Source organism: Triturus cristatus, chromosome 8 (assembly GCF_964204655.1).
Source record: "Triturus cristatus chromosome 8, aTriCri1.1, whole genome shotgun sequence".
Lineage (NCBI taxonomy): Eukaryota > Metazoa > Chordata > Amphibia > Caudata > Salamandridae > Triturus > Triturus cristatus.
In genome coordinates, this window is record NC_140591.1 from 812,059,632 (window position 1) to 812,087,579 (window position 27,948).

The 27,948-nt window shown below is 45.4% G+C and overlaps 1 protein-coding gene across 1 annotated transcript in view; it reads right to left on the minus strand.

Moving 5' to 3' along the window:
- The window catches only part of TMTC4 (transmembrane O-mannosyltransferase targeting cadherins 4), a 724,433-nt gene that overhangs the window by 420,537 nt on the left and 275,948 nt on the right, over nucleotides 1-27,948 (minus strand). The window contains exon 8 of the mRNA XM_085622264.1: nucleotides 10,276-10,437. Within this exon, the coding sequence (XP_085478390.1) occupies nucleotides 10,276-10,437 (162 nt within the window). The remainder of the gene's footprint in view (nucleotides 1-10,275; nucleotides 10,438-27,948) is intronic.

Below are 27,948 nucleotides of genomic sequence, written 5' to 3' on the forward strand. Positions count from 1 at the left end.
AAAAGACACAAACTGCAAATATATTTGTGCATCAGGGATTTGGATACAGGCTGGAACATTGATGCCTGACTGTCACCCTACCCTAAGGTAGGAAGTGACTTGAGAGTGGGAAAAGGAAAAGAACATGTAACAAAAAGTGTGTCCGGGGAAATTTGTACAGGGTTTCCCTGCCTGGCGTGCGACGGACATGTGCATGGTGGACGTGCCTTATTTTAGGGCTCAAACCTCAGGGGTGACAAGTGAATTATTTATGGATCTGTAAAGGCATGTGAAAAAGTTTGGAGCCATAATGTCACTACACTCTACCAATATTCCAAACAATAGTTTGTATAAAACATATGTTTGGCCCAATCTATGTAATGGAGAGCTTTCTCAGAGCAGATGCCTTCCTCTCTGATTATCCCTAAATGATGTAATGGGTGTAATGGTAGAGGGTTCCTTCTGTACCTTACATAGAGTGCAGAAATACACCATAAGGTTTTTGCAGTCTCTAGTGGTCAGCAGGGGATGAAGACGAGGTAAAAAGGACACAGGCACATCACCACATGCTGAAAAGGGTGTACTGTGGCAGCTATCCCAATGAAACATATCAGGCTTCTGTACTTGCGCCACATGGTAAGCCCTCAGAGGGAGCACCTCACCTTCCTTTCTCCCTCAATGCACAGGAAGAGAGATAGAGAGACAAAGACAAACACCTATCACCAGGGTTCCTGCCAACAGTGACACCTGTACCTCGGGAACTAATACTTCCTTGTCCATTGAGATTAGTATGCATCCCAGGAAGCTCCCTTCCCTTGGGTGTGATGTTCTCGTGATGTCAAGAGAACACCTAACAGGTGCCCATCAAGCAAATTGCCCTGTCTGTTTTCCTTGGGCATGATACTGGAGATAGCTATGGTGGACACTGTGGTGATACCTACAGGGTTCAGGGCTACACCCTAACTAGCCCTCCAAACAGATTTCCCACCTACCCAAGGGGCTTCCATGGCTGACGGCTGGGCCATCATTCATGGACGGTATATGGAGAGACACATTAGCATAGACTGTCCATCTCCAGGTGCTTGGTCTGATCCCTGCCTGCCTGTTAGCCCTTTCATAAACCAGGGAGGAGCAAGGGTGTTGTGGTGGTCACCGATTTCACTCCCAGGTCCGCATGGCAGATGTGTCTGCTGGATTCCTGTGTCACAAGGGGGAAAATTAGAGCTGTGGGAGAGGTGACAGTGGCGGATAGAAGCCTCTTACCTCTTCAGAAGGTAAGCCTCCATAAGGGACCTCTAGGAGCTACTCTGCTACACTTGTGAAGAAATTAAATGCACATGAATTGTTCTATCCCACGTTTCTTTGAAGATGCCAAGCAGTTAGCTAGAAAAAAGGCAGTATGCTATTGAATTGATAATTCACATATTCCCTGTTGGAGCCATGGTCTCGAAACTACTTTCAGTTGCAGGAATGGATAATCCTAAGAAAAATGCAATTGGGTCACATGAAAAGACGTGACCTATGAATGTGAATGAAGTGACAAAGCTGGGCCAGATACTACCCTGAGTGTGTGAGTGATTAGCACATGCTAAATTGAACAATTTTGGCAGTTCTAGTGGTCGACAGTTACAGACTTGACTGCAAGTAAGCTTCTTCCAAGCATTGTGCTTTATGGTAAAAGTGGCCATCATTCCTCTGCTTACTTCTTAACCCCATCATCATACACCGGTGGAAAGAGAACTTTCTGTGGGGTGAATTAAGAACTGATGTGAAGGAACAATGCTGCTCCACTTCCCATAGTAAGGAGATTCTATTCAATCCGGTTCCTAGTAGGCATCGTCTTTGAGAGGGGGTGGGAAAAGGGATTTTTAGCTCATGCCAGACTTCAAAAGAGCAAACAAGTGGATAAAAAATCTGAAGTTTATGAGCAATGCTTTACTACGGATCATCCTGCTGGTACAGCCAACTGAGACCCTAGCATCCCTCTCTCTTCAGAATGCTTCTTGCACATGATCAAGACATTATTTTGAGTTGCTATTACTTCTGTAACACATCGATGAGGAGTCGGCCCACACGCGTTTCTAAACCTTATGTCTTTAATCATCAGCACACTGTAGTTCTCCAAAACCACTGCTGCTTTATCCTAAAGGGCAAACAAATTTCATCTCAATGTGGCAATAGGTCTCAATCTTCTATTTACGCCTCCTCAGCTAAGGAAGACCATCATAATACAAATGTTAGGCGTGTCTTGTTTTTACATTGGAATCTTTGTTTCTCAGACAAGTCGTTTGTCACCCGTGGTTGTGCTGATGTACACAATGTAGTTTGCAAGGGCAGCTGATGTATACAATGTAATTTGCAAGGGCAACATTGCAAAATGGAAAAACTAATATACTCTGCACTTCTGCTCTCTGCACAGGACACTGTCTCCTGTAAGTACCTGAATACACACATTGCCCAAGCCAAGGCGGCTTCAGCTGTGACTTCCAGCCATGCGCAGGTCAGGTACTCAAGCACACATATTCCTCAGCAACTATTCTCTTGTGAAGTGATGCACAATTTCAATGCCAAGGCACCTTAAGAAATATATTTTCCTTTAAATCAGCTGTTTGTTCTGCATGTTCTCCTCTTTTCTGTCATCTCTCGTACTCTGGAATCCACTGATGGATTTGGAATTCCAGAGGACGTGTGATTAGCTCTATTTACATTCATGGTGACCATTTTACTCCAAGTCAAAGTCTCTCTTCGTTTTCCAAAAACATTTCACTAACTCCTCTGGCACTGATCAAACTGCAATGAGACACTTTTTATGAGGGAAGTAGTACTATGCCTCCCCATAAGGCGGAGAGAACATGACTCCATACTGCACATATATGAATGTTTAGAACTGGCTACACACAACTGTGTCTTGGGCTGGCCTTATAAAAGCCTCAAGTCCCAACTTTTTATGAGGCAGATATGGCCTGCCGCTTCCTTCCACTACTGCTGGCTCCAGAATGATTGATGAGAACAAGAGATTAGCCAAAAGAAGACTGCGAAAACCTAGCACATTTGCAAGGAAAAAAACTGTAAAGCATTAAGGAGGCATACAGGCTACTTTCAGGAGCAGCAGATTCATATAATCCAGGGGACAGGCAATTAGAGAGGAAGAGGATTTAAGATAAGTAGGCAGGAACTTCACAGAGCGAGCAACAGCTGAGCAAGCAAAGTTGCAAAGGTGCCGAAGAGTAAGCTCAGCCCACTTTCGCAGTGTGATGGGAGAGCATGACTTGGAAGGACAGAACGTTGCAGGAAGTACAATTTAGCCATGATGGTTGAAGAGAGGTAAACTAAAAAACAATGTTCCTGATTATTCCTTAGTCCCAGAATCTGGCCTGGAAAATAAACAAAAAAAGCCGGGAAGGGTAGCCAAAAGTAGTCAGGGCTATCAAGGAGATACACTTATTACCCATTGTTCTGTGGTGAAACTCCTGCACTTACAGATATGACATACCATGTCTCAGTGGGACAATGTGTCTTCTGTATTGGAAAGCTGTACCGTTCCTTGTGGGCAAGCAGAGACTACGAGGTGGCCGTTAAACTCATTCCAGTACCAGATTATAAAATGCCAGGCGCTACCAGTCTTGCACAGTGCGGACATCTCCTTGTTGGACATGACAGGAAGCATACCAGCCCTCACAGCCTCACCAGAGGGCACACAGCATTCTTGGTAACCACAGTAATTAACATTGCATTTTGGGAAACTTACAGCACATTTTATTATAGACAAATGATTGTGCTAGAGAATTAGAAATACATACCTTATTACATTGATCTGAAGCAAATGGACCTATCATAAATGCTGCTGAAATAAAAATTAAGGTCCTTGGTAGATGGATCATTTTCAAATTATTCCTTAATTAAAGGAAAATAGGGCCCATACATATGAAACTCACAGTTTGCATTTCCTAAACAGCCAATCCTAAGAAATAGCTATTTAGGAAATGCAAATTGGAATGCACGAAATTTGCGCTTTCCTAACATCTTTTTGTATGGAGTTGCAATCACTATCAGGAAATCGCAAATTTGTGATTTTCTAAGGGAAATTGCAAATTAGGAAATGCGCAACCATTCTAACTTATAGGTACAAATGGTTTTGCATTTCCAAATGTGCGCATTCATATCAGGAAATAGCAAATTCGGTAACGCAAAACCCTTCCTACCTATGGGCTTTAGCCCCACCCCCCTAATATGTAATGTTAAAGAAAGTGGTGCTTGCATAAAGCATTCCAATGCCCTCGGGGCGATTGGGCACTCTATATGGCACTGTAAAAGCAGCATTGTGTGTGCTTTTTAAAATTTGCAAAGGGTTATCATCAGATTGGATTCGATGGAAACAGCATTTTCTAAATGCACACTTAGCATTTAAGAAATGCTATGTACATGCTCTCAGGATATTGCATCTAGGAAATCACTGTTTGCGATTTCCTATTATGGGAATCGCAAAATACGATTTATATTGGGTAGAAATCGATTTTGCGACCTTGTTTTTAGCTTTGTACATATGGAAAGGCTATTTGGCATTTCTAAACGGACCGGATTAGTGATTCGGTCTGTTGAGAAATGCTAAATGGCTTCCTACATATGGGCCTAGAATTCTTAATTTTGTAAATATCCTCTGAAGGCTATGTACAACACTTGACGCTTTGCCTTCAATCAAAAGGTCCATCAGTGCAGACAGAGAATCAGAATGGGGTATTTGATAGGAAACGTGGACAATGCCTGTTTCCAGTGAATTAATAATCAGAAAGGCACCCAAAGTGCAAAGTACATCTTAATGGTCCCTGCAAATTGACCATGACCTTTAGGGAAAATATTTCCTAGGGCTTCATGCAAGAAGCGTGTGTTAATATCGGCTAACCTTATCTAAAACACATAACTTTTCTTTTCATTCTGATGGTCACAAAACAATAATCCAAATTTAAATGTTAGCGTTTTGTAAGTGTAGGGTCTAAGCAGAGAAGGTTAGGTCCCATACCAAAAGTGTCTCTGACTACTTTCAGCAAGAGCTAAGAGTTCCTCGCAAAGGGCAGGATCTTCGGAGTTCACAGTTGCTTTGAGTGAAAGGACCTAATATCCCTTTAAGAAATGGTTGTGCTCTGCCTGACTACAGAATACTTCAGCTTAAGAATGGTGATAGGGCTGTGTATCAATCAGCCTTTGCCTTACCAGACCTATTCCTCTACCGAATAATCAGAGAAACAATAGTAGAGGCAGTACACCTACACAGATTGAGAAGGCTAAGCTTTTAACTGACGTACTAGCACACATGAAAACTATTCACATGAATACATTGTACCTTAGAGAGTTGCAATAGCTTCACTGATAAATGAAACTGCTTTGGTGGACACCAGCAAGTTGTCTCATTAAAGAAATATTGAATAAAGACATTCTCAGGCACCAGCTCTTCTGGTGAATCCCGCACAGAAGCCATCTCAGCAACAATGGACCAGTGAGCCTTGGACAGCAAACAACTGGAACCAGATTTAGAGTTGGAATATTTTCACTGCCCTCGCCTTCCCTCCACATAATGAACTCATCTATCTGAAATATGGTAACTAATAATTTGGATCTGGATTCTGGAAGGAGAGTGAAAGCTGAGTGAAGGGCAAGCCTGGGTCTGTACCATGCCTTCTCACCGACCTGAATTTTACCGCTGGGGCCACCAGCTTGTTTGCATTCATAGTATATTTAAGTGACCACACCTATTGTGCTGGTGGAATAACCTACAGCGAATACGCCTGTCCTTGCTCTGTCTGGCTAGCATTCTATGGTCAGAAGCACACACAAAGTGTCCAGATGAGTGAGACAGAAACCTTCTCAACAAGATTAATAAATTAGCTAGTCCTATTTTCTTACCTCTACTGTGTGAAAGAGTTGGGAGGAGGAGTGCGACATGCACTCCACTCCCTAAGTGCGCATATGTATTTTGACTGGTTGTCTCAGGCCAACCAAAACACAAATGCACACTTAGGTTTTCTCCAGCCCAGCTGCACAGTTCACACACTCCCTGGTCTGAGCAGGGCATCTTTCCTCAAGTGAGAGCAGCGCAGGGATTGCAGCGAGTCCATGACGTGGCCCCGCTGCTTGCTGGAACTCGAAACGACTAGACAGAGCACGGCGCGGGAGGCAGCTTCAGGTAAGTTTTTATTTAAAAGTAATAGTTTATTATAACCCCCTCCCTCGCAGGAACTCCCTCCCACGCTCCCGTCACCCGCCCTACCACCTCTTTATTGTGTTGGCCGCGACTGGTCTTGCCATCAATTCACACTTCACCAAAGAACTGCGGTCAGCAAGAGAATTGCTTAAGAGTTACGCTCAGCTCAGCTTTGAGAAAGAGCTGTGCTGCAAGGAGGTGCAATGAACAGAGCAAACAACTTCCTTTGACAATAAGCAAAAGGTTTGACTAATGAACTTCCAACAACACCAAGGTCTCCCTAGTAGTCATCTTCTTTTCAGTGCTATCTGTAGCCGTTTCTGTGCATGCCAAAAGGCACCCGACCCCTGCAGGTCTTATTTCCACAGTTTCAGGATGCGCACTAGTACTGATTCCTACTGTTTAAACCTCACAGAAGAGGGACTTGAAAGGAGCAAATGCACAGTGGGTGTGCAGGGTTGTTGGTCACAAAATACAATGCCACACAGAGCTTGAAATCATGTGCGATCAGATCTTTAAATACTGCATTGTTCTATGGCACTATGGTTCGGGCTTTACACGGTGCATGCCGTACATTAGATTGCCAAGCAACTGCTCACTGCTGCTCTCAGACTCCAGGTAGAAATACAAAACAGGGTTGGATCCAGTTCAGGAATAGAGGGCTGGGATCCCAATGCAAATATCAATCACAAAATACCCCCGATAACCATGTACCGCATATTTACTCTGGGTATCTGCATCTAATTACTTACAATGAACTTCCAAATTCACACCCCATTCTAGCCATTGCAGATTTAAGTTCTCTATTTTTGAGTAGTCTAATGAAGCAATGAGAAATCATATATAGTGCATGAGATCCCATTATTGTAACATTTCAAAAATGACTAATGGTGCAGACGAGCCACAAAAAAAAAAACTTTTTCTACCAACAATACAAAATACTTAAATGTTAAGAAAATTAAATTCATATCATAGTATCACAAAGACATTTACATTCAAAAGTGTCTGATAAGAGCATCATTATAACAATACTTGGAAAAACATAAACAAGTGTCCACCAGACAAAAGTCCTTAATATCAATTCTTCAAATCTCCTATAACATTAATTAAGAAAATTGCAGTGGCCCCTGGGGGGGGGGGACTAATTGGCAGCCTCATCTTGTCTTTAGATTTATCAACCTCTCGCTCACTTATTGAGGCTGATGAGTTTCAACCTTCCTAGGGACCACATTCATTCAAAGGTCTTCCTCAGGGTTGGGAAATTTGATATGGGGCACTTATGAAAACGGGGGAACAAAAAAAGTCATTACCTTCATGCTTCTATGTTAATAGGATGAGACCTTACAGCATATATCCTTCCCTTCCTCATAAAGGACCAACAGTAGGTGTATGCGTGATGTCTCAGGATGCTATTTAAGGCGTTGCACCTCTCAAATCAAAGGACAGACTCCTCAGTGCTTCATAACCTAAAGTACATTACAAGATATATGTCTCTTGACTTCTAAGAACGTTACCTGCATCCTCAGTACAGTGGGCATCCTAATTATTTACTCCTGGGGTCTTTTTTTTTTTTTTTTTAAACCGTTTATTACAAAATTCAAAAAATATACAAAGATGGGCCTACAACCTTCAGGCCGGCCTCCTGGGGTCTTTTTAATCTTACAACCTGGGGCCTGTGAGGTGAAGACACATCCAGATAAGTTTTACTGCTGGTCTGGGGACATTATGCAAAGTGTTTGTATCCGAGTGAGGCTTATCGGCGCTGCTCGTTTTTGACTCTTGCGTCTCCTTTTTCTTCCTCGAGTGTAGGGAGGTAGTTCACTCATACTTTTAAGAAAAGATCACTCGTTCTGTAGCGTTCTTACAGAGGACAAAGAGAGCTCCAGTAGGATTGGCAATAGGTTGGCACTCGCAGCGACCCATCAACTTTACCAATGCTATTTGTCCCTCTATGTATTATGATGGGAAAATAGCAAACATATCTGCCTCTCAAACATCAATGATCAGTTGAAGCTCAAGAGAAAAGCATTGCAGGACTTCCAAAAAATACAAGAACTAAACTTTCATACAAGCACTGGGGAGGGAGCTCTGTCTAAACAGTCAGCATTGAAAACAATTAATAATGGATTATTTTATTTTTTTAAACAAATGTTATTGGTCAAGCGGCACATGTACAGCAGAGCCCTGTAACCCAGCGACATCTGCACTATTATGACATAGAATTGACTTTGACATTTTTCCACTACTATACCCAATAAGACCTTAAAGGAAATACAACATAGATCTAACGCCCCCACCACCTCCCAAGTGCACTACCCATCCACCCCAACTGGATCCGCATAGATATTGAAAGTCAAATTGCCCACCTGGGTCCCACCCCACTTCCAGAGTTCCGGCCAAGCAGCCCAGATTTTATAATCACTAATAACATTCTACAGAAACCGGGTCTAGGAGCAATCCCCGGTAGTCTGCCCACCGTTTCCATATTTTAAAATGTTTTAGGGGGCATCCTCTAGCTAGGAAGATCGGTTTCTCAAGGCCCATACAAAAGTCCAGACCGTTCTTCCATGTAGTCACTGCAGGGGCCCTTGGAGCCTTCCATGCCCTTGCTATATCCCTCTTTGCCAACGTGAGACCTAACAATAACAAGTGACGTTTATAGATATTGCCTCCTATCCCCTCCAGGACATGTAATAGTGCCAGTTTCGGCGAGCGGGGAAGATCCCAGCCCAAAACCTCCGACAGGCAAGTAAAAACCCCCCTCCAAAACCGATCCAGAGACAGACATTGCCAAACAGTATGCATCAGCGCACCCTCCTCCCTGTGGCATCTGAGAGACTGCGAGGATGCAACCTGCCCCGCCCTCCACAACCGTGTTCGCTTGTAATAGACCCTATGCAAATATTTAAACTGGACCAGGCGTAGACGCACCGCAATGGCCGCCCCACGCGGGGCAGCTAGGGCCCCCACCCAGTCCTCCTCCTCCAAGGGTCCCAGGTCACCCTCCCAATCCTCCCGGAGTTTCTGCAGTGTGGAGGAGCAGTGGATAACCAGGGTTCGATATATCCTAGATATCTTATGGTCTTGTATATCCCCCATAAAGACCTTTGCCTCCAAGGGGCTAAACTCAGGCACTGATTCTAACCCCACCAGGCTGAGTGATAGGGCGTGCCGAAACTGAAGGTATTTAAAGAATTGGGACTGCGGCATGTGGAACTCCATCTGAAGGTCCCGGAACGATTTCAATGTCGAACCCTTCGTAACATCTCCCAAGACCGAGATCCCTATGAGATCCCACCCTCTGAAACCTTGCAAGGTGGCTAATTGCGGCAAGCGCCCATTATCCCAAAGGGGGGACTCCTGCGTCAGCTTATTCCACCACCCCATTCTGCGCAGTGCCTGCCTCCAAATCCGGAACACCACCTTTGTTGCCGGGAGCAATGGCCCCCGCAGTGGTGCAGAGTACAATACCGCATGTAGAGAATGGTCCCCCATGAGGCGCCTCTCCACCGCATATGCCAGATCCTCACGATTGCCGTACCACCATTCGTTCAATACGAGTAGGTGAGAAGCTTGATAAATAATGGATTTGTTTGGTTTTACTCAATGAGGACAATGCACAACTCGCTGATCATCTGCCCAACTCAAGCATTCAAACATTTATGCTACGAATAACTTGCATGTTTTTTTTCCTCTGATACACATTATACTCAAACTGCCATTGTCAGCGTTGTATGAGTTAACTAAAAATATTTCGGTCTATCAGATGTGTGGCCCAGAATGAGTGGTACGGTAAAGTTTATCAGAAGCACAAATAACTTATTAAAACAAAATCAAAGAAATATATTGGAACAATTTGTCAAACCTTGCCACTTTTTTTTAAAACAGTGCCCACAATCAGAAAACTGCACAAAATGAAAAAGGCTGCATTTCTAGAAAATAACATGAATTTGTTACTCTATTTGTAGCACAATACAGCACAGGTGGGGTAGGAACTTAGCCACAGAATACTTGAATCATTTGCCAAAGAACATAGTGTCCAGCATTTCACAAAATATGCATGCTTCGCAAAGAATTACAAATGATAACTTTGAACGTACTCTGACTAATATGCTGTCAGCAAAGGATGCTGGGTTGTCCACGTCAGTGAAAGATGGCGGTCCTGTGCCCATAATTCTCCATCGTATGTAGAGCACTGTTGCTCCTCCGGAAGCCAAAATAAACATTCTGGAGAAAAACCCTCTTTTCCACAATCCGGAAGTCTGCAGAAAGTGAGAAAGAATAGGGATGTATGTGATTTGTGGATTTTTATAGGATTCTTGTAGAAATAAAATACCAGGGTGCGAGAAAGTTAGTCTTCTGACCTCAGAACTCAGTCACAGCACAACTACTGACTACACAACAGACCCATAGACAGTTGGCGTTGGTTGCTCTCTTTCTATGCCCTCCAAAAGGTATTAGAGCAACAAGACAGGCATAGAGTAGGTGACACATAGGGATTGAACAGAGAGATCTGAAAAGATGGGACACAGCAATGGTGCTGCAACGATCTTCAGAATGGATGTGCTCTCAAACAACGTCACCTGACTGAATGCATTGGGATGTGAACAATCCAACTGCTACTTAACAAGCGACCACATCAAAGGAGCCAAACACATTTAGGTGTAGGGGGAAGGAGGGTGCCTTTTGGACCACATGTTCACAAATATATAGCTAAATGGTGTGTGATTTGGCAAAGCCCTTCTTAATCAAAAATCTCTCTTGGCGCTACAAAGTTAGTATAAACAACTAATGTACTGGCAACTCAGGTGTGACCGAGGAAGAGCGAGACCATAATCTATTTTTGATAATGGCCTGTTTTAAAGAGAAAGTTAGGGAGCCATGGTGTTTCAACATGAATGGACACTGTGCTAAGAGTCTCCCACCTCAAGTGAACAAGTTGTATCCCAAAATCTATCTGCAATGGGTTAATGTAGGTTTGTGAAAAGATTTCAGTGATCTCAGGAGGCAGTGCCCCACTTTATAAAAGCGCCTCTCCAGTTTGGCACATTCAGAAAATTCATTGATTTTGGCTCATAGGAAAGGGTATGGAATTCAAGGAATGGCACAGAAGTTTCCTTTTTTTGTCTCTTTCAAAACTTTCCATTTCTCGGTGTTCGAAGCAAGGAAGAGAAGCAAAAAGGAAGCGTGAGGATCCCTTGCCATGCCACAGAGGCTATGGGAAAATTACATTATATAATTATGTTCATGTACGTTCTATTGCGTTCACCAAATTTTCCAAATCTGGAAAAAACATCAGCTTTGATAGTGACATGAAGAAGTCAGTTAATAGTTTACAATTTCCAACAATGCCCAAACGCATTAGTCTTCTAGAGCTCCCAAAACGTTTATATTTCCATTAGAAATATTTTGTGTCCAGTTTGTGTAATTTTAGAAGATGTCTCATTCTGAAACACTGTGCCACAGCAGAAATATTGCATCCGAAACAGGTAACCGTCACCAAGATCACCCTGTGTTGGGAAAAAAAGGCCTATTGTGCTAGATAAACACTGCTCTCAGAAGTACAGTCCACTCTTTAAATATAATGTCCCGTAGAGCTGCGCTGCCTTAGGATAATTATCCCCAATACCGTACGAAAGATCTGTTCTTCTCGGAATATTAGGCGACTCATCCATGTAATGCGTCAGAAGCAGGTCCCATTCAAGCAGAGTATGTTGGTTCAGCCAATTACATGTCTCTTGCCTATTGTTGTCAAGTATGTCAGCAGCCCACCATATTTCCAGTCATTTCTTTTTACACCTGATCCGCAAGGGTTTATGTAAGATACTTTTTGAATGCTGTGAGGCACTTTCACCTAGTCACTGTGAACACATTCCAAGTGGTTTTATTGTTCAACTTCTAATGCATGAAAACCGGACCAACAGTGAAATGTGTTGGTATTGAATTGAGTGGCACTTCATGTAAGCGTGAATATTGATCTCAAAAATGAAAAAGAATTGTAGGTCATTAATGCATTGAACTTGCCAGTTAGGTCAAAAATCTGTTTTTCGGTTGTAATTGTGTCAATCCTAAATGAAAACAGAACACAATTAAAGCAACATTTAAGCTTGTATGTATCACAGAAATAAATCAAAGGTAAATTGTATCGTAAACTTAAGTTTACAACCAAATATACTTTTTTTTATGCCTGCCAGGAATTAACGACGGAATTCCTGGCAAACGTAAACACATTTATGAGGGCGGAGATCGATGTCACTTTGGGAAGATCTCTAGTGTCGGACATCCCAATCAAGGGATGGGAGTTCCTAGGTGTGGTTTGCCGTGGAAGTTTGGGAACGCACACAAACATACATTTGTGGGCATTCTCAAACTACAGACCTTACCCACTCTGGAAATGGTGGGAGATTTATTGCAGCACAGGGTTGGAGTCTTCTAGGCTGGGAAGCGGAACAGATCATTCCCAGATTTGCTGGGCATGTAGCAAAAGGACATGCACATGGGGGGAAATATTTCCCCACTGAAAAAAATGTGCATTTCTACAGGGGATCCTGTTCTCCTGGGTGGACTTTTCATCTATGGAGGAATTCCCACAGAGGGAATATGAGCCTGCAGGCAAACGTCACCCGGCCTTCCCAGCAGTTAGCCTGGCACACCTTTCCAGGTGTACTACTGGGGATATTGAGACTTTCCCTACTGTTTTCTGACTCGGCACAATGTGCCTTGGTTTGTTTTGGCCCAACTGGAGCCCATCATGCTTAAATATAAGGAGTCAATGTTGAGCAGTTGCTGGGATAATAGGAAATGTCTGTAAAGTTTAGTTTGTAGATTAAATTAGTGTCTTATTTACATATTTGATAGAAAATCTTTGTCATGCTGTAGTAGTTTTCATTGTTCCAGTTTCAGTAGTTCACAGCTACAAAATTCCCTCACTTAGAAGTAAAAGAACAGCAACAAAAATACAGATCACCATGGTAATCAGTAGCAGTTTGCCTGAAGATGTTGCCTGATATTTAATGGTCTGTCTTTGAAAACACAGCAAATGCTACTGGAAGGAAAAAAAACACTTCAATTGGTTATTTATTTCCTTACTCTCCATTTAACCTCTTACGAAGTTATCTGGGATGCTGGAGCACCTCCCCCACCTAGAGTCCCTGGGAAAGACTGAATAAGGAGATATGTATGGTAACACAGTAAACCAAATCTCCTCTGGAAAAGGTGGGCAAGGCATCAAATTAATAAGGAGCGCAGAGCCATGGTTCTAGCTTGGTCCTCAGAGCTGGAGCACGAGCCATCAAAGTATTTAGCGCGTACAACTTGCAACAAACCTCATGTAGTAATATAACCAAAGCTCTTTGAAATTCAAGAAAGTGCGTTTCTTTAATCTATGGACAGATTTCACTATATCACTGCTTTGATCTGAATGCATTAAAAGTGATAGTTTCTAACCACAAGCTTAGAAACATTAATGAACCATCCCTCCTCGGCCCCCTGATAACAATGCCACTAGCGAACCAAAAGGCAAGTCATCTGTCATGTGCCTCTACATAGGACAACATGTTGTAATATAGATGCACAACATTATAATCTATTAAACCATATACGAGAGGTTTTTGACAGCACACGTCCTGAACAGAAGTTTTATTAGGTATTCGCAAATGTGATGACAGAGAAAAACAAGCACTGGCAATGCCAATAGGTCTGGCTTTAAATGAATGTTGCCTGGTATTGGGAGGCATTATAGGTAAATAGCATGGGACGGGATATGTATTTGTGTGGAAGCAAAGAACTGTAGACAATATTGGTGTACGTTAAAGGGTCAGGTGACATTCACACTGTCAAGCTAGACCTAAACATCCATGTAGTTCAATGACTGCCCCTCTCATCTGTGCTGCTGCCAGAGAAAAACACCGGAAATTGTGTAGTTATCTAAGACAACTTGAAAAGAATTACAATGTCATGTGTGTGCCCCTGAAAGTTCAAGCTCAGACAACTGGATGAATAAACAAAATGAACATAGCTGTGTGGCAGGCAAGCACTTTTTTGTGGAAGCACACAACTTCTGCCCAATCAAAACATGTACTGGCTCACAAAATGTGGGTGGAGCCAAAGTCCCTCTCTAGTGATGATCACATAGTTGTCTGCCAACAGCTGTTCTGTCAAGTCAGACCATAAAGAGGCACAGTGTACAGCATTCTGCACGTTCACAACTGTGGTCACGTGTGCTTTGTTTTGAAAGTGCAAAACAGTTTTTAACATTAAAAATGTAGTCTATTCTATTCCTTGCAGAACAAAATATGAATGAGGATTATGGAGAGACACACTACACAAAGAATTATGGGAATGCAGCTACTGTACAGAGGATTAAGGTACTGTGTAAAAAAATATGAGAATGCAGCTACTATACAGAGGATTGTGCGTATGCCAAAGAGCTCTAAAACATGCACAGTGCCCCAGGCTGTGTAAACCCTAGTGGCTCCCTCTAGCTGTACATCATCATCATGACACAACGGTCATCTTGGACGAGTAGATTTCCATGAAAATCCACTGAAGCCAGAGTGTACTCCAAGATGAATCTTCATATGTAAGATTGTAAAGTGTCAACATCATGAGTGGAATTTACTCACAACCCAATGCAAGTTGTCCTTAGAGAAAGCACACACCTATTTAAATCATTTCCTTACGCTGGAATCACATGCGGGATATGGGAATATGAGAGCAGTGTTTGCCACTTGTTAAAGTTTAAGGGGCATATGCGGTGGTATTGACAATGCAATCTCAAAGACAAACTACTTTGGTCATTACCACTTTAAAATGCACTAATTTGCAAACATACCATGGGCTGTCTCAAAACATAACGGCCAGTTAAAGCAGGCCAGTTAAAGCAAGCAATGGCTGAATAGGCCTTATACAAAGCCTACTTACTCTCTTTGCATTAATTCACAACACATAATCTTGGCTGAGCCAGATCTTAAACAGACTAGTAAACGCACCCAAATAAGTCATGGAAGGGAACATCATCCTGGACAGTGGAGATGACTCTCATCCGTTGCAAATACTTGACGTCCTTTGTGGCACACTTAAGAAAGGCTGCACAAAAGACACCCGCATTGTTCCCTGTAGTTTAAGTTGTTGAATTCAGGCTACTGTCGGATTGTTTTCAAGATAACTACCAGGTATCAATGAAAATGTATTCAAAGATATTTTTGATGGCAGTCATTAAACAGATTTATTGGATGACTCCGATCCAGCGCCGTCCAGTTAAGGGCTCATTAACGATCCACAATATGAAGTTATGTTTTGCTTTAAAATAATTTAGCCTCTGATGATCAGTGGTCACTAGAGCATGTGGGCAAGTACATTAAAAAGAGGATCTAGAACCCTATTGACAGAAACACAAGAAAAGTCAAGAGGGATGAGATCCCCAAACCGCTTTCACTAGGTGAGGCTTTCCTGACTCTGGATTTAGAAGCAGGCCTAATTAGTCTTGTACTTTGATAAGGAAAAGATCCCGAGTTTTTAAGATCCTTGAAGCAATGTCAACACAAGTTGCTGGATGTGTTTTGATCACTGACTATTTTCAACATGTCAGAGGAGACTCAGATCAAGAGTGGTACCCTACATGTTATCATTATAAGAGGTTAACTGCAAAGACTTTGCTTTTAAGAAAATGGGACTTCAGAGTTGTTGGCTGAGAGGAAGAAAAATATTTAAATGAAAATGAACTCCAAGTTAGGTAATTTGGCAACTAAGGAGTCTGGTGACTAACTGGTTAAGAAAGTGATAAAATGTGTTCAAACTTTCATCACTTCAGCAAAGCTCACATTCTAGGTATTCCGTTTTAAGAGACGCAGGCGTTTCTAGGTGGGCTAGAAATGGGCCCCTTTCCTAGCTGAGTGTTTCAGAGGCCCCAGTATTTCCAGAAAGGTAGGATGAACTTCAGAAGAGATATTTTCTGAAGCAGAAAGGGTTCTGAGGTAGAAGCCGTAGGAGATGAGTTCTATTAGTAGTTCTACCCCCTTGGTGAGTATGGGGAAGATTTGCTTTTTGCTCAAAAAGGTGGGAGGAAAACCAGCAAACTTCATAATGAACTGGGGAATGGAATCTATACTGTTACTGCAAATCATAAAGATCAGAGATTACAAAAGACCTTTTACAAGTTTAATTATAGAGAAGGGAGTGACTTTCAACATAGTGGAGGAAGGTGGGGGGTTATCTACAGTTTTAGTAGAAAAAAAAGGCTGAACACCAGTCTTAAATGTACACATTCTGAACAAAAATGTTACTCACAGGAAGAAGGGAATCCATCTGCTTTGGTGTAAAATATAGGAAGGGGAGTGGCTGTTTAAGTTTGATCTCAAAGATGCATGCTTTAGTGTTATAATGCAAGGGGAGTTTCACAATTTTGGACAGTTAAAATGGCCAGGAAGAGATCAATTTACATTTCTTCCCCTTAGTTTATCCTTAGCACCTTGCAGTTTTACAAGTGTGCTTTGTCCAGTAGAATTTAGTGCAAAATGATGTGCACCCAAATGTTTATCTGGACAACATCTTAACTGTAGCATCAACATTTCAAGCTTTAAAGGCTTAGCTGCGAGAATTGTTGGGGAGTATAGAGTCCATTGTGAACTTGGAGAAATCAGTTCTGCAAACCAACAGATCACTTCAGTTTTTAGGTTTTGTGAACAGATCCAAAATGGTATGCTGAGGTTTACTGGGTTGATGTAAGTATTTAAGTCTCCCATTGCCCGCAGCGCTAACATCTATACAATATTTCCATTTATTGCTAAAGTTCTGATGCTTTGTCTGACATCCGACTATGCTTGCTCCAACAGCTTTATTTACTTGATATTTGCTGTAACACTTGAACTCTATATATTAGAATCACTCTTATGCTATATGTGTTCACTAACTAAGAATTATAATTGTGAAATGTCTTCTCACATACAATGTCCACACTGAATAAAGTGCCCAGAATGCGTGTTTGCATATTATAAACACCGGCGTAATTCAGAATTTTGTAAATATACAAAGTATATATGTCATTTTACCTACTCTTCCCTATTTAGTACCCATCACCGGTATTGTGCCTTAACAGAGAATTCCCCACTGTCATTAGCGCAACAGCCCCACCTTTGTGCCACACATTCTATCTCTTCACCTCCCACTGAGGTCTTTTTTCACTCTTTACCGATCACGGAAACGGAGCACCGGATTGCTTGGTGCAGCGGTATTCCCTAGTGAGGTCTGCCGGTTTACCTTGGCAAAAAGAGCGGGAAACCCTGTATATAACAATCCTCTCTGGATGAGGATCTCTGCCATTGTACCTGAACAAGCTGTCTGACGCGGCTTTTTCTGAATCTACACACGGAGCGCTGTCCCGCTTTTCCATTCTTCTACCGAGGCAAGAATTGGCACATCCAGGCCGCTTAGCCCTTGCGCTCAGCCCTTAATTCAGTAATCTGACCCCTTCATTATTTTAGTTTTCAGAAATACTCTCAGTGCATTATCACTGTTAATCCACAAAGGGATTCTACAACGCTACGGCTGTGGCATATAATTAATTGAGCCCCTCTGTCCCACCTACATACCCCATTGGATTGACAGCCTGTCTTCACATTGAGGTAAGAACCTCAGTGAAACTTGTAATTGATTATACATAGCGCATTGTCCAACTATCAGTAATTGCAACATTCTTCTTTACTTCTTTTCTCACAATCACAGTACCCAGACGGGTCTTCATGTGAGTAAACCTTTTTCCTCTTTTCTTCACGTGTGGCACATCATTTTCACAAGGCTGCGCAACCATATATTCAGGTACCTTTTGTCCAACGGCCTTATTCTATTTATTTTTCCTATTTTTCGCATTTGTGCCGGTATATGGGCCTTATGCTCTCTTTTTATTGCAATTCCATTTAGATGCCCCTTCATCAATAGTCCTGAAGAGACCCCACATTGTTTTGAGGGTCGAAACGCCGTCGGTATACAGAAGAAGCGAACCATTTCCCCAGCACATATCACATATAGCTGCTGTTCACCTGGAATTATTATGATAATGGTCGACTTGAACAAACTGTGGAAACCTTGTATTTAATATTCACATTGTCACTTAGGTTTAGGTTCCCTTTGTCACTTGGGACACTATGCACAAATGTTGGTTTGATGTATAATGTTTACTCCTAAATTTATTGTTTAAAAAATCCATAAAATATACTACACTGTAATCAGTGTGTTAGTGGTTCCTTCGCGCTCTGCCATTATCTAACCCTCTATATCGCGATTGTGCTTATGTATCATAACCTCATAGTATATTATTCCACAGGAACCATTGTTATTCCTATGTAGCTTTGTTGCTTTTGGGCAACAGTTTGTGGGGAACCTGACCCTGACGGACCACTAAGGGTGTAGGTCTGGTGCTCTGCAGGGACACCCTTTGGTGCACTGTAGGATGGGATGGGATGACATTTCAGCAGTCTCTCCACCCTGTAGTCTAGAGAGGCTAGTCCTCCCCGACCCCTTGATACTAGTCCTGGCTGGTGGCCGGATTGTTGGTCTTGGGGTGCAAGGTGATACTTACTGACCTCCCTTTCTAAATAAATGTCAGTAGCCTTGGACAGATTAGGGTTCCTTTATGTTTATTTCCTTAAATGAGTGGAAATGTTTTCAAAACATTATTTGCTTTGATCTTCCATGATTAACAACAATGGAAAGTATGTGCGCCAGAGATAGTGCACAATCACTGAGGGTGCACTTGTCCAAAAGGTTGTCCTACTGATTGCAAAATACTTTTATATTTGTATGAATGGAGTCTGCAAGACGGATGATGGGTTCTTACCACAGAGAAATAACAACCACAGCCAGTACCTCACCGCTTCCTATTGTGTTCATTTGAATCATCATAGCCTCCTGCACATAGGTAGTGACCACTACAGAGAATTTTTTTTTTATTTTTTATTTTTTTTATTTGTAGTTTTAACATATTACATGACGATGTATAGCAATACAACATGCAGTGAGTCACAGTACAATCACAAAATTCTCTGCGGCCAAGTACAATATTTGTAACAGATGCTATAGAGCCATTCTTTTAACCATTCAGTACAATCAAAATGCATACATAACACATAGAGCTGTAACCACTACAGAGAATTCTTGGAAGAAGGCACGGTACGCATTCCCCAAGTGAACCTCAGAGAACTGGAACTAAATCAGACCTTGATCGTTGGATTTACAAACCGCAATAATAAACTAGCTCTGATGGGCAGTGGGCTACCTTCAAAGCTTAGGCATATAGCCAGAAGCTCCTGTCCAGCTTGATGTACACCTACTTCAAAAAACACCCGCACTGACTTCACTGTTGAGTGTTGGGAAAGTGTAGTTGTGAGCTGCCCATTTTATTAAGGCAAATATAATTTTTTTCCACTTTAGCGATCTCTGAGGCATTTCATTTTCCTTTACAAAGTTACTCTTTACTACGGTTTCGAATGCCATTGAGTTTGCCTTAGTTATCTAACTTATTACCAAGGAAACATGTTTTGGATGGGCTGTGACAGCACCCTCCATTTTTCAGAATGGAATCTGCAAATGGGTCGGGATTGTGAATGCAAAATGTGTAAACATTTTACATTAACTGTTGTGTTGTGTTTCTGTTATTAGTATTCTGGTGTTTGTATTCAGAGTCCAAGGTGTTGTCATTACTCTCCTTTTACTGATTTTATGATTTGTGTATATTTTGCTAGTTGACTTTGTTAGTATTGTACAAATGTATATTGAAATATTATTAAAGGGGTTCGTCTTTACAAAAGATGGCAACGTTGGCTGGACATTACATCTTTACTGAGATTATGAAATTGTGTTGTCCTGTACCTGATCTGAATTATACACCAGCCTCTTTGAGCTTTGGCTTGACTGGTTATCCACACCTGCCTGGAGTGTATAGCAAGCTTAGGATGGCAACTTCCATCACAAATAGAGTACCAAGTGTCCTGGTATGGGGAACAACAGCGTTCTCTCCTTTGACAGCATTTGGCTGTTCTTGTACCTTCAAGCAAGCATCAGAGAAAATGCCTGACACTGATGGCTAGAGTGTGATCTGAGTCTGAGCTCAGAGAACATTTTAGTGTAACACAATAAATGTCAAATAAAGACATCACCCACAGGAAAGATGGATTAGGTGGTAGAGATTAGGGAGAACATGAAGCAAGTGCAAGAGACTCTAGTTGTGCATGTAGGATGCAACCGAGAACAGGAAACGTTCAATCAGCTGAAAGAAGGTGGAGGATTTTGGTGACATGATTCATTTGCTCTTAGTTGAGCAAATTTTGGAACTATGTTCTCCAGATTCAGAAAAAAACATTGGTGACACATCTGCTTGGAGATCGCTGTGGTGGTGAACAAAATGTCTGCAATCATGAAGAAGCAGAAGGGGCAGCCTTCTCAGCCGGGAGTGTCTAAAACCACAGACTGTCCTCCAGGATTCCTGAGAAGCTCCAGATTAGTGGCACCAAGTCTGGGGCTAAAAAGCATTCTGGACCCAAGAAATGCATGACAGCTGATGTCTGGTGAGACTGAGGGGACAATACACACAGTATAAGTCATCGTGTTTGATCTGACAATATGTTAGAAGTAAAGAAGGTCAATAATCGTTTCATATCAGCCAGAAACCATGGGAGTACGCTTGGAGATTGTCATGGTTTATTGGTCGGAAAGAGAAAAAAGAAGCAATAATCTAGTGTGCAAACTCAGGGATGGAAGCATGCAGTATCAACCTGCTGAACTCAGATAGATTTTTTAATACAGCACAATACAAATTCTGCATTCTGTCGTATTTACAGGTATGACAATACTTTACCAAAAGAACAAGTTACTTACCTTCGGTAACGATGTATCTGTAAGAAACATTAGTTAGTTAGATTCCTCACCTTAGAATATCCCCAGGCGTCAGACTGGATCCGGAAGATTTTGCGTCAGCAATACCCCTTGCGTGTCGCTAGGCGTCGTCTGCGGCTCCGCGTCCGTCGTCGGCGTCGTGCGCCGGAATGACGTCGTCGGAGTACTGAGACGCCGCCCTCGCGCGCTGACGTCAGTTCTTGTACATAGCCTTCCGCGCCAGGAACGCAGAGCCATGCAAGATACCGACACTGGTGCCAAAAAAGTCTAGGGCCCTGAAAGGAATAGCCTTAACCCTAGATGTCAGTTCGCAGAACGGGGAGGATGGGTGGGTCGGTGACGAATCTAACTAACTAATGTTTCTTACAGATACATCGTTACAGAAGGTAAGTAACTTGTTCATCTGAAAGAAACACGTTAGTTAGATTCCTCACCTTAGAATAGATACCCAAGCAATACCATCCCCGGTGGTGGGTCTGCGAACCAAGATCACACCAGAAAGTCCTGGAGGACAGAACGGCCAAAGAAGCCATCCCTCCGGACTTGGCTGTCAAGGCAATAATGACTGGCAAACGTGTGTAGCGAAGCCCACGTTGCCGCCTGACAGATGTCCTGCAAAGGGACACCCCGTCCCAAAGCAGTAGTAGCCGCCGTGGCCCGAGTAGAATGGGCGCGCAGCCCAACAGGAGGGTCCTTTTTTGCCAAGGAATAACAAATTTTGATGCACAAAACGACCCACCGAGAGATGGTCCGTTTGTGCACAGCTTTTCCCTTCTTAGCACCCATGTATCCAACGAAAAGTTGGTCGTCCACCCGGAACTGCTTTGTGCGGTCCAGATAAAAGGAGAGCGCACGTTTTGGGTCCAGACGGTGGAGCCTCTCTTCCTCTTTGGAAGGATGCGGAGGCGGAAAGAAGGTGGGCAAGGTGACAGACTGCCCAAGATGAAAGGGGGTCACCACTTTCGGAAGAAAGGAGGGACGAGGCCGAAGGACAACCTTGTCCGGATGAACAGAGAGAAAAGGAGGCTTTGATGATAAAGCCTGGAGCTCACTCACCCGTCTAGCCGAGGTGCTGGCTACCAGAAAAGCCGTCTTAAGCGTCAGCAGACGAAGAGGACAATTATGAAGAGGCTCAAAGGGAGTGCACATTAGAAATGTGAGAACAAGATTCAAGTCCCACTGAGGCATTACAAAAGGGACAGGAGGGAACGTGTGAGTAATGCCTTTTAGAAAGCGTGTAACTACAGGGGACTTGAAAAGAGAAGGCTGATCAGGAAGCCGCAAGAAGGCAGAGATGGCAGCAAGATAACCTTTCAAGGTGCCCAGGGCAGAGCCCTGCCGGGCCAAAGAAAGAAGAAAGAGGAGGACCTCAGAAAGAGGGGCGGAAAGGGGATCCACAGCCTTTGCTGTGCGCCATGCCACAAATTTGTTCCACCGGCAGGCGTATACCGTCTTTGTGGAGGGACGCCTGGCTGCCAGAATGATATCACAGACTTCAGGAGGCAAGTCAAATGGCATCAACTGCCGCCGCTCAATCTCCACGCATGGAGGTGGAGGCTGGACAGGTTCGGGTGGAGGACGTCCCCTGCTGCTGCGACAGAAGATCCTCCCGAAGGGGCAGACGTATCGGAGGATCGGTCAACATACTGAGTAGCTCGGGATACCAGTACCTTCGTGCCCAATCCGGAGCCACCAAGAGGACTTGGGCCCGGTCGTGCCTGATATTCTTCAGCACTCTGGGCAGAAGTGGTATAGGCGGAAAGGTGTACAACAGACCGCAACTCCACTCCTGACGAAAAGCGTCGCCGAGCGAGTGCCGCCTTGGAAATTCCAACGCGCAGAACTGCTGACATTGCGCGTTCTCTTCGGTGGCGAATAGATCTAACCAAGGCTCTCCCCACTGCTGAAAGAGACCTTGCGCCACTTCGGAGTTCAGACGCCATTCGTGATCCATCATGCACCGGCGGCTGAGTTCGTCTGCTCTGGCGTTCAGAGAGCCCGCCAGATGTTGAGCCACTAGGGTGACGCCCTGGTGTTCCAGCCACGTCCAGAGGCGCAGAGCCTCCTGACATAGGGTCCACGACCCCACCCCGCCCTGTTTGTTGCAATACCCCATGGCGGTGGTGTTGTCCGTGAACACCTGCACGACACTTCCCCTGACAGAGGGAAGGAAGGCTTTCAGTGCAAGTCGGATCGCTCTCAACTCCAACAGGTTGATGTGGAAGCGAGACTCCGCCGGAGACCAGAGGCCTCTGATCTCCGCCTCTCCCATATGGCCACCCCATCCCAGGAGGGACGCATCCGTCACTACGACATGCTCCGGTTGGGGAAGGGAGAGGCTCTTGCCCGTGACCCAATCGCGGTCCGTGAGCCACCACTGCAACTGCTGTGCAGTGCCCTCCGAGATCAAGACATGGTCGGACAGGTTGCCGTGATGCTGGGCCCACTGAAACTTCAGGTCCCACTGCAGAGCCCGCATGCGCCGCCTGGCGTGATGCACTAGTAGGATGCAGGAGGCCATCAGCCCCAGAAGCCGCAACACTAGCCTGACCGAAACCCAGGATAGAGGCCGAAAGATGGGAATCAGGGCCTGAATATCCCGGACCCGCTGTTCCGGCGGATAGACCCGGAACTGCGCCGAATCGAGAACCGCTCCGATGAAGAGGAGCTTCTGAGAAGGACTCAGGTGTGACTTCGGCACGTTGATGGAAAACCCCAGCAAATGCAGGAGATCCGCCGTAGTCTGGAGGTGGGAGACGACTGCCTGGGGCGAGCCCGCCTTCAACAACCAGTCGTCGAGATAGGGGAAGACTGGAACCCCTGATCTGCACAGATGAGCTGCGACCACCGCCATCACTTTCGTGAACACCCGAGGGGCACTGGTAAGGCCGAAGGGGAGCACGGTAAACTGAAAGTGCTCTTGACCCACCGTGAACCGCAGGTAACGCCGGTGGGCCGGCAGGACGGGGATGTGGAAATATGCGTCCTGCAAGTCCAACGCTACCATCCAGTCTCCCGGGTCTAGGGCAGCTAGAACCTGAGCCAAAGTTAACATCTTGAACCTTTCCTTCCGGAGGAAGGCATTGACGTTCCGGAGGTCCAAGATAGGGCGTAGACCCCCTTTGCCCTTCTTGGGAACCAGAAAGTAGTGGGAATAACAACCACGACCTACTTCTGGGCTCGGAACGCGCTCGACGGCCCCCTTGGCCAAGAGGGCCGAAACTTCCTCGTGGAGAAGATTCAAATGATCCCCCGAGATACGGTGGTGCTGCGGTGGCATGGCTGGAGGGGTCGTCTCGAAGGGGAGGGAGTAGCCCCTTCGGACGATTTGCAGCACCCACCTGTCCGATGTGATGGACCGCCAGTGGAGCAGGTGATGGCGAACTCTGCCGCCCACTGGCGTGGAATGGGCCTGAAAGCTCGGACTAGGAAGCCTTTGAGGCGGATGCTGCCGGGGTGGATGTGGGCTGACCGCGTCGTCCTCCAGAACCGCCTTGGCGGAAACCACGTCCGCGACCGCGCGCAGGTTGGTTCTGCGGCTGGTGGCTAGGCGGACGTGAGGAGGCAACCCTTCCTTGGCCACGAAAGGGGCGAAAGGCGGAAGTTTGCGACCGCGGGGCCGAGAGGCCCAAGGACTTGGCCGTAGCCCGGGAGTCCTTAAAGCGATTCAGCGCACTGTCCGCTTTCTCACGAAAAAGGCGAGTGCTATCGAAGGGCATGTCCATGAGAGTACTCTGGACATCTCCCGAAAAGTACGTGGACCGCAGCCAGGCGTGACGTCTAAGCGCCACAATGGTAGAAATCGCCCTACCCAGCGAGTCCGTAGTGTCAAGCCCACATCTGATAGCATGTCGCGCTGCATCCCTCCCACCGGCCAGAGCCTGGGTAAGTCGTGTCTGGACCTCCTCCGGACACAGGGGCAGCACGTCCTCCACCGTATCCCACAGAGAGTGGGAATAACGGTCCAACAGACAGGCGGTGTTCAAGGACCGCAGGCCCAAACTAAGGGAGGAGAACAGCTTTTTGCCAAACTGTTCCAGTCTCTTGGAATCCCGGTCCGGCGGAGCGGTCGGGAAGGAGGATTGGGAGGTAGAAGCCTGGATAACCAGGCTCTCGGGGGTAGGGTGTTGGGACAGAAAACTGGGGTCGCCCGGAGCAGGGCGGTGGCGCCTGGCGACGTTCCTGTCCACAGGAGGAACTGTGGAGGGCTTGGACCAGGTGCCCTGCAGAACGTCAATGAGGGCCTCATTGAATTGCAGCAGAGGCTCAGTGGAGCTTGCTGCAGACTGAAGCACCTCAGTGAGAACGTTAGTTCTCACAGCCACGGCAGGTAGCTCGAGCCCAAGGGCTGCGGCCGCCTTGCGCAGCACCACAGAGAAAGCTGCACCCTCCTCCAAAGCCACAGTCGGAGGAGAGATGAATCCAGTGTCTGAGGAGGTATCCAGACCACTGGCCTCCCCCAGTTCATCTGCCCAGTCCTGTGACAGCTGAGCCTGAACGGCCATAGGGTCCTCGGACCCCTCCCATTCGCCCCCGTCATCCGATTCCTGGTAAACAGGAGGAAGGATCGGAGCCGGACGATAGACATAATGTGTCTCCAACGGCGCCGTACGCGGCGTCCATCGACGCCGTAACGGCGCCGGGTCCGGAGCGGGGCTGAACTGGGGCACGACGCTGAGCGGAGCCGGCGTCGGAGGTGGATCCGGTGTCAACGCCGGCGGAGGAGGCGTGACGAGGTCGACCGGCGTCGGCGGGGACGGGTCCCTCGGGCACTTGCGGCGTCGAGGCCGGAGCCGGCGACGGCGCCGGGGCTGGAGCCGCCGGCATGCAAGGTTGCCCTGTCGGGCCCGAAGGCGCGCCAGCGGGCACCGACGGCGGAGCCAGGTTCCTCATGGCCGAGAGGAAGGCACTGACTTCCGCCGGCGTCGCGTCAGTCCCAGGGACCGGCGGGTATGGGGACTTGCGCGGCGCCTGCGGCACCGCTGGAGCCGCGGGGGTGGAACCACCCTGACCCTCGGCCAAGTCGCGCGACCGGCGAGGGGAGTCCGAAGAGCGGTGTCGCCTCTTGGACTTCTTGGAGTGCTTCGACTTACCCGAAGACTTGGAGCCAGACGATCGATGATGAGGTCGGCTGCGGCTCCGCGACCGATCCTTGGACCTCCTCCTGGACCGGGATCGAGAGGGGCGCGGAGCCGAGTGGCGAAGCTCGAGAAGCTTACGGGACCGCTCCCGTCTAGCCTTCGAAGTCAGGGCCTTGCAGTCCGAACACGACTCCGCGTCGTGGTCGAGGCCCAAACAGTAAAGGCACCGGCGGTGATGATCCGTAACCGACATCAAGCGGTTGCAGTCAGCACAGGCTTTAAAACCAGGCATCCTACCGGCACCGGAGTCGAGAAAAGATCAAAAAGGATCAAAAAACTTAGTCAAAAAAGACTAAAAGGGGTAGCTCTCCCGGATCTGCGCTTACTGGCGCGGAAAAAAGAAGAACTGACGTCAGCGCGCGAGGGCGGCGTCTAAGTACTCCGACGACGTCATTCCGGCGCACGACGCCGACAACGGACGCGGAGCCGCAGACGACGCCTAGCGACGCGCAAGGGATATTGCTGACGAAAAATCTTCCGGATCCAGTCTGACGCCTGGGGATATTCTAAGGTGAGGAATCTAACTAACGTGTTTCTTTCAGAAACTTAACAATTTTAAATGATGGCTGGATTGTTTTGATAGGCTTCTAAATAGGAAAGTACCCACCACTCTGATGAGAAAAATATCTATATCTTACGTTTCTTGTCCTTTAGGAGTATCCAATCATTTTTATTTATTTTTTGAAAATCTTTATTGCATTTTATCTTTTCTTATACAGTTGCAACACATTAGTATTCATATTAAACTTACAGTAAAAGAAATTCTGCCTTGGGCCTATGTACATAAAGTCAGGTGTTTCCACCAAGTGGTATAGAAAGGTTTGCATCTGCAGCACACTTAGCGTTATACATGCACAAAGTATCATAGGTTCTAACTGCTTACGTATACTGTCCTCTCTATCGACATATAAATATATGTAGCCCTTGTGTGCATCACAAAATCAGTAGCTTCCTGTGTGCAGTTACAGCAGGTGACTGAGAGATACCATTGCATTCCTAGCACCTCCTGTGACTCAAGTCGCATTTCCTCATGTGTGATATGTGTGCATAATAATAAATAGTGCGAGATATCAACTTTTTGTTATTTATGACTTGAAAAAACTTGAACTCCAACTAAAAGTAGAGGGGGGAGAAAAAAAAGGGAGAAAAAGGAAAAAGAAAATAGGGGGGGGGAAGAGATATATCAAGCACCAGAAATAGTTGATGGTCATCAGATGAGTAGCCTTCCGAATTCAGTCAGGTTGTGTGCGCAACTAGTGCGGATTGCATTTTCTATTGTAATCATAAACATGTAGATGCCAGAACTACGTATGACTGAGTAAGTTCCTACGAAATGTCGCCAAGGCCTGCGTGGTCATGTTTTGGTCCGACAATTGCGGTAGATAACAGCGCTGCATATAGCATAATGGCCTCATTTATTAGACCGTCAAGTAATATCACCTGCCTGTTGCACTGGAGGTGTGTGTGGTGCAGCATGAGGTTGCATGAGGGTCTTGAGGATATCATCCCAGGATTGTGATATGGGGTATTTGCGCAGTCCCGCCTTTTCCTCCCGATGGAGGACGGTGCTTTCTGCCTGCACCCATACCTCTAGGGATTTTTTCCAGCTGAGTGTCTCGGGGGATCCTTATGTTTTCATCTTTGAGTAATTAGCCGCTTCGCAGTTATTAGGCCTAGATCACGAAATCTAGAGCTCACCCTATTGGCTTTATTACGTATATAAAATCCTAGAATACAGACCTCCCA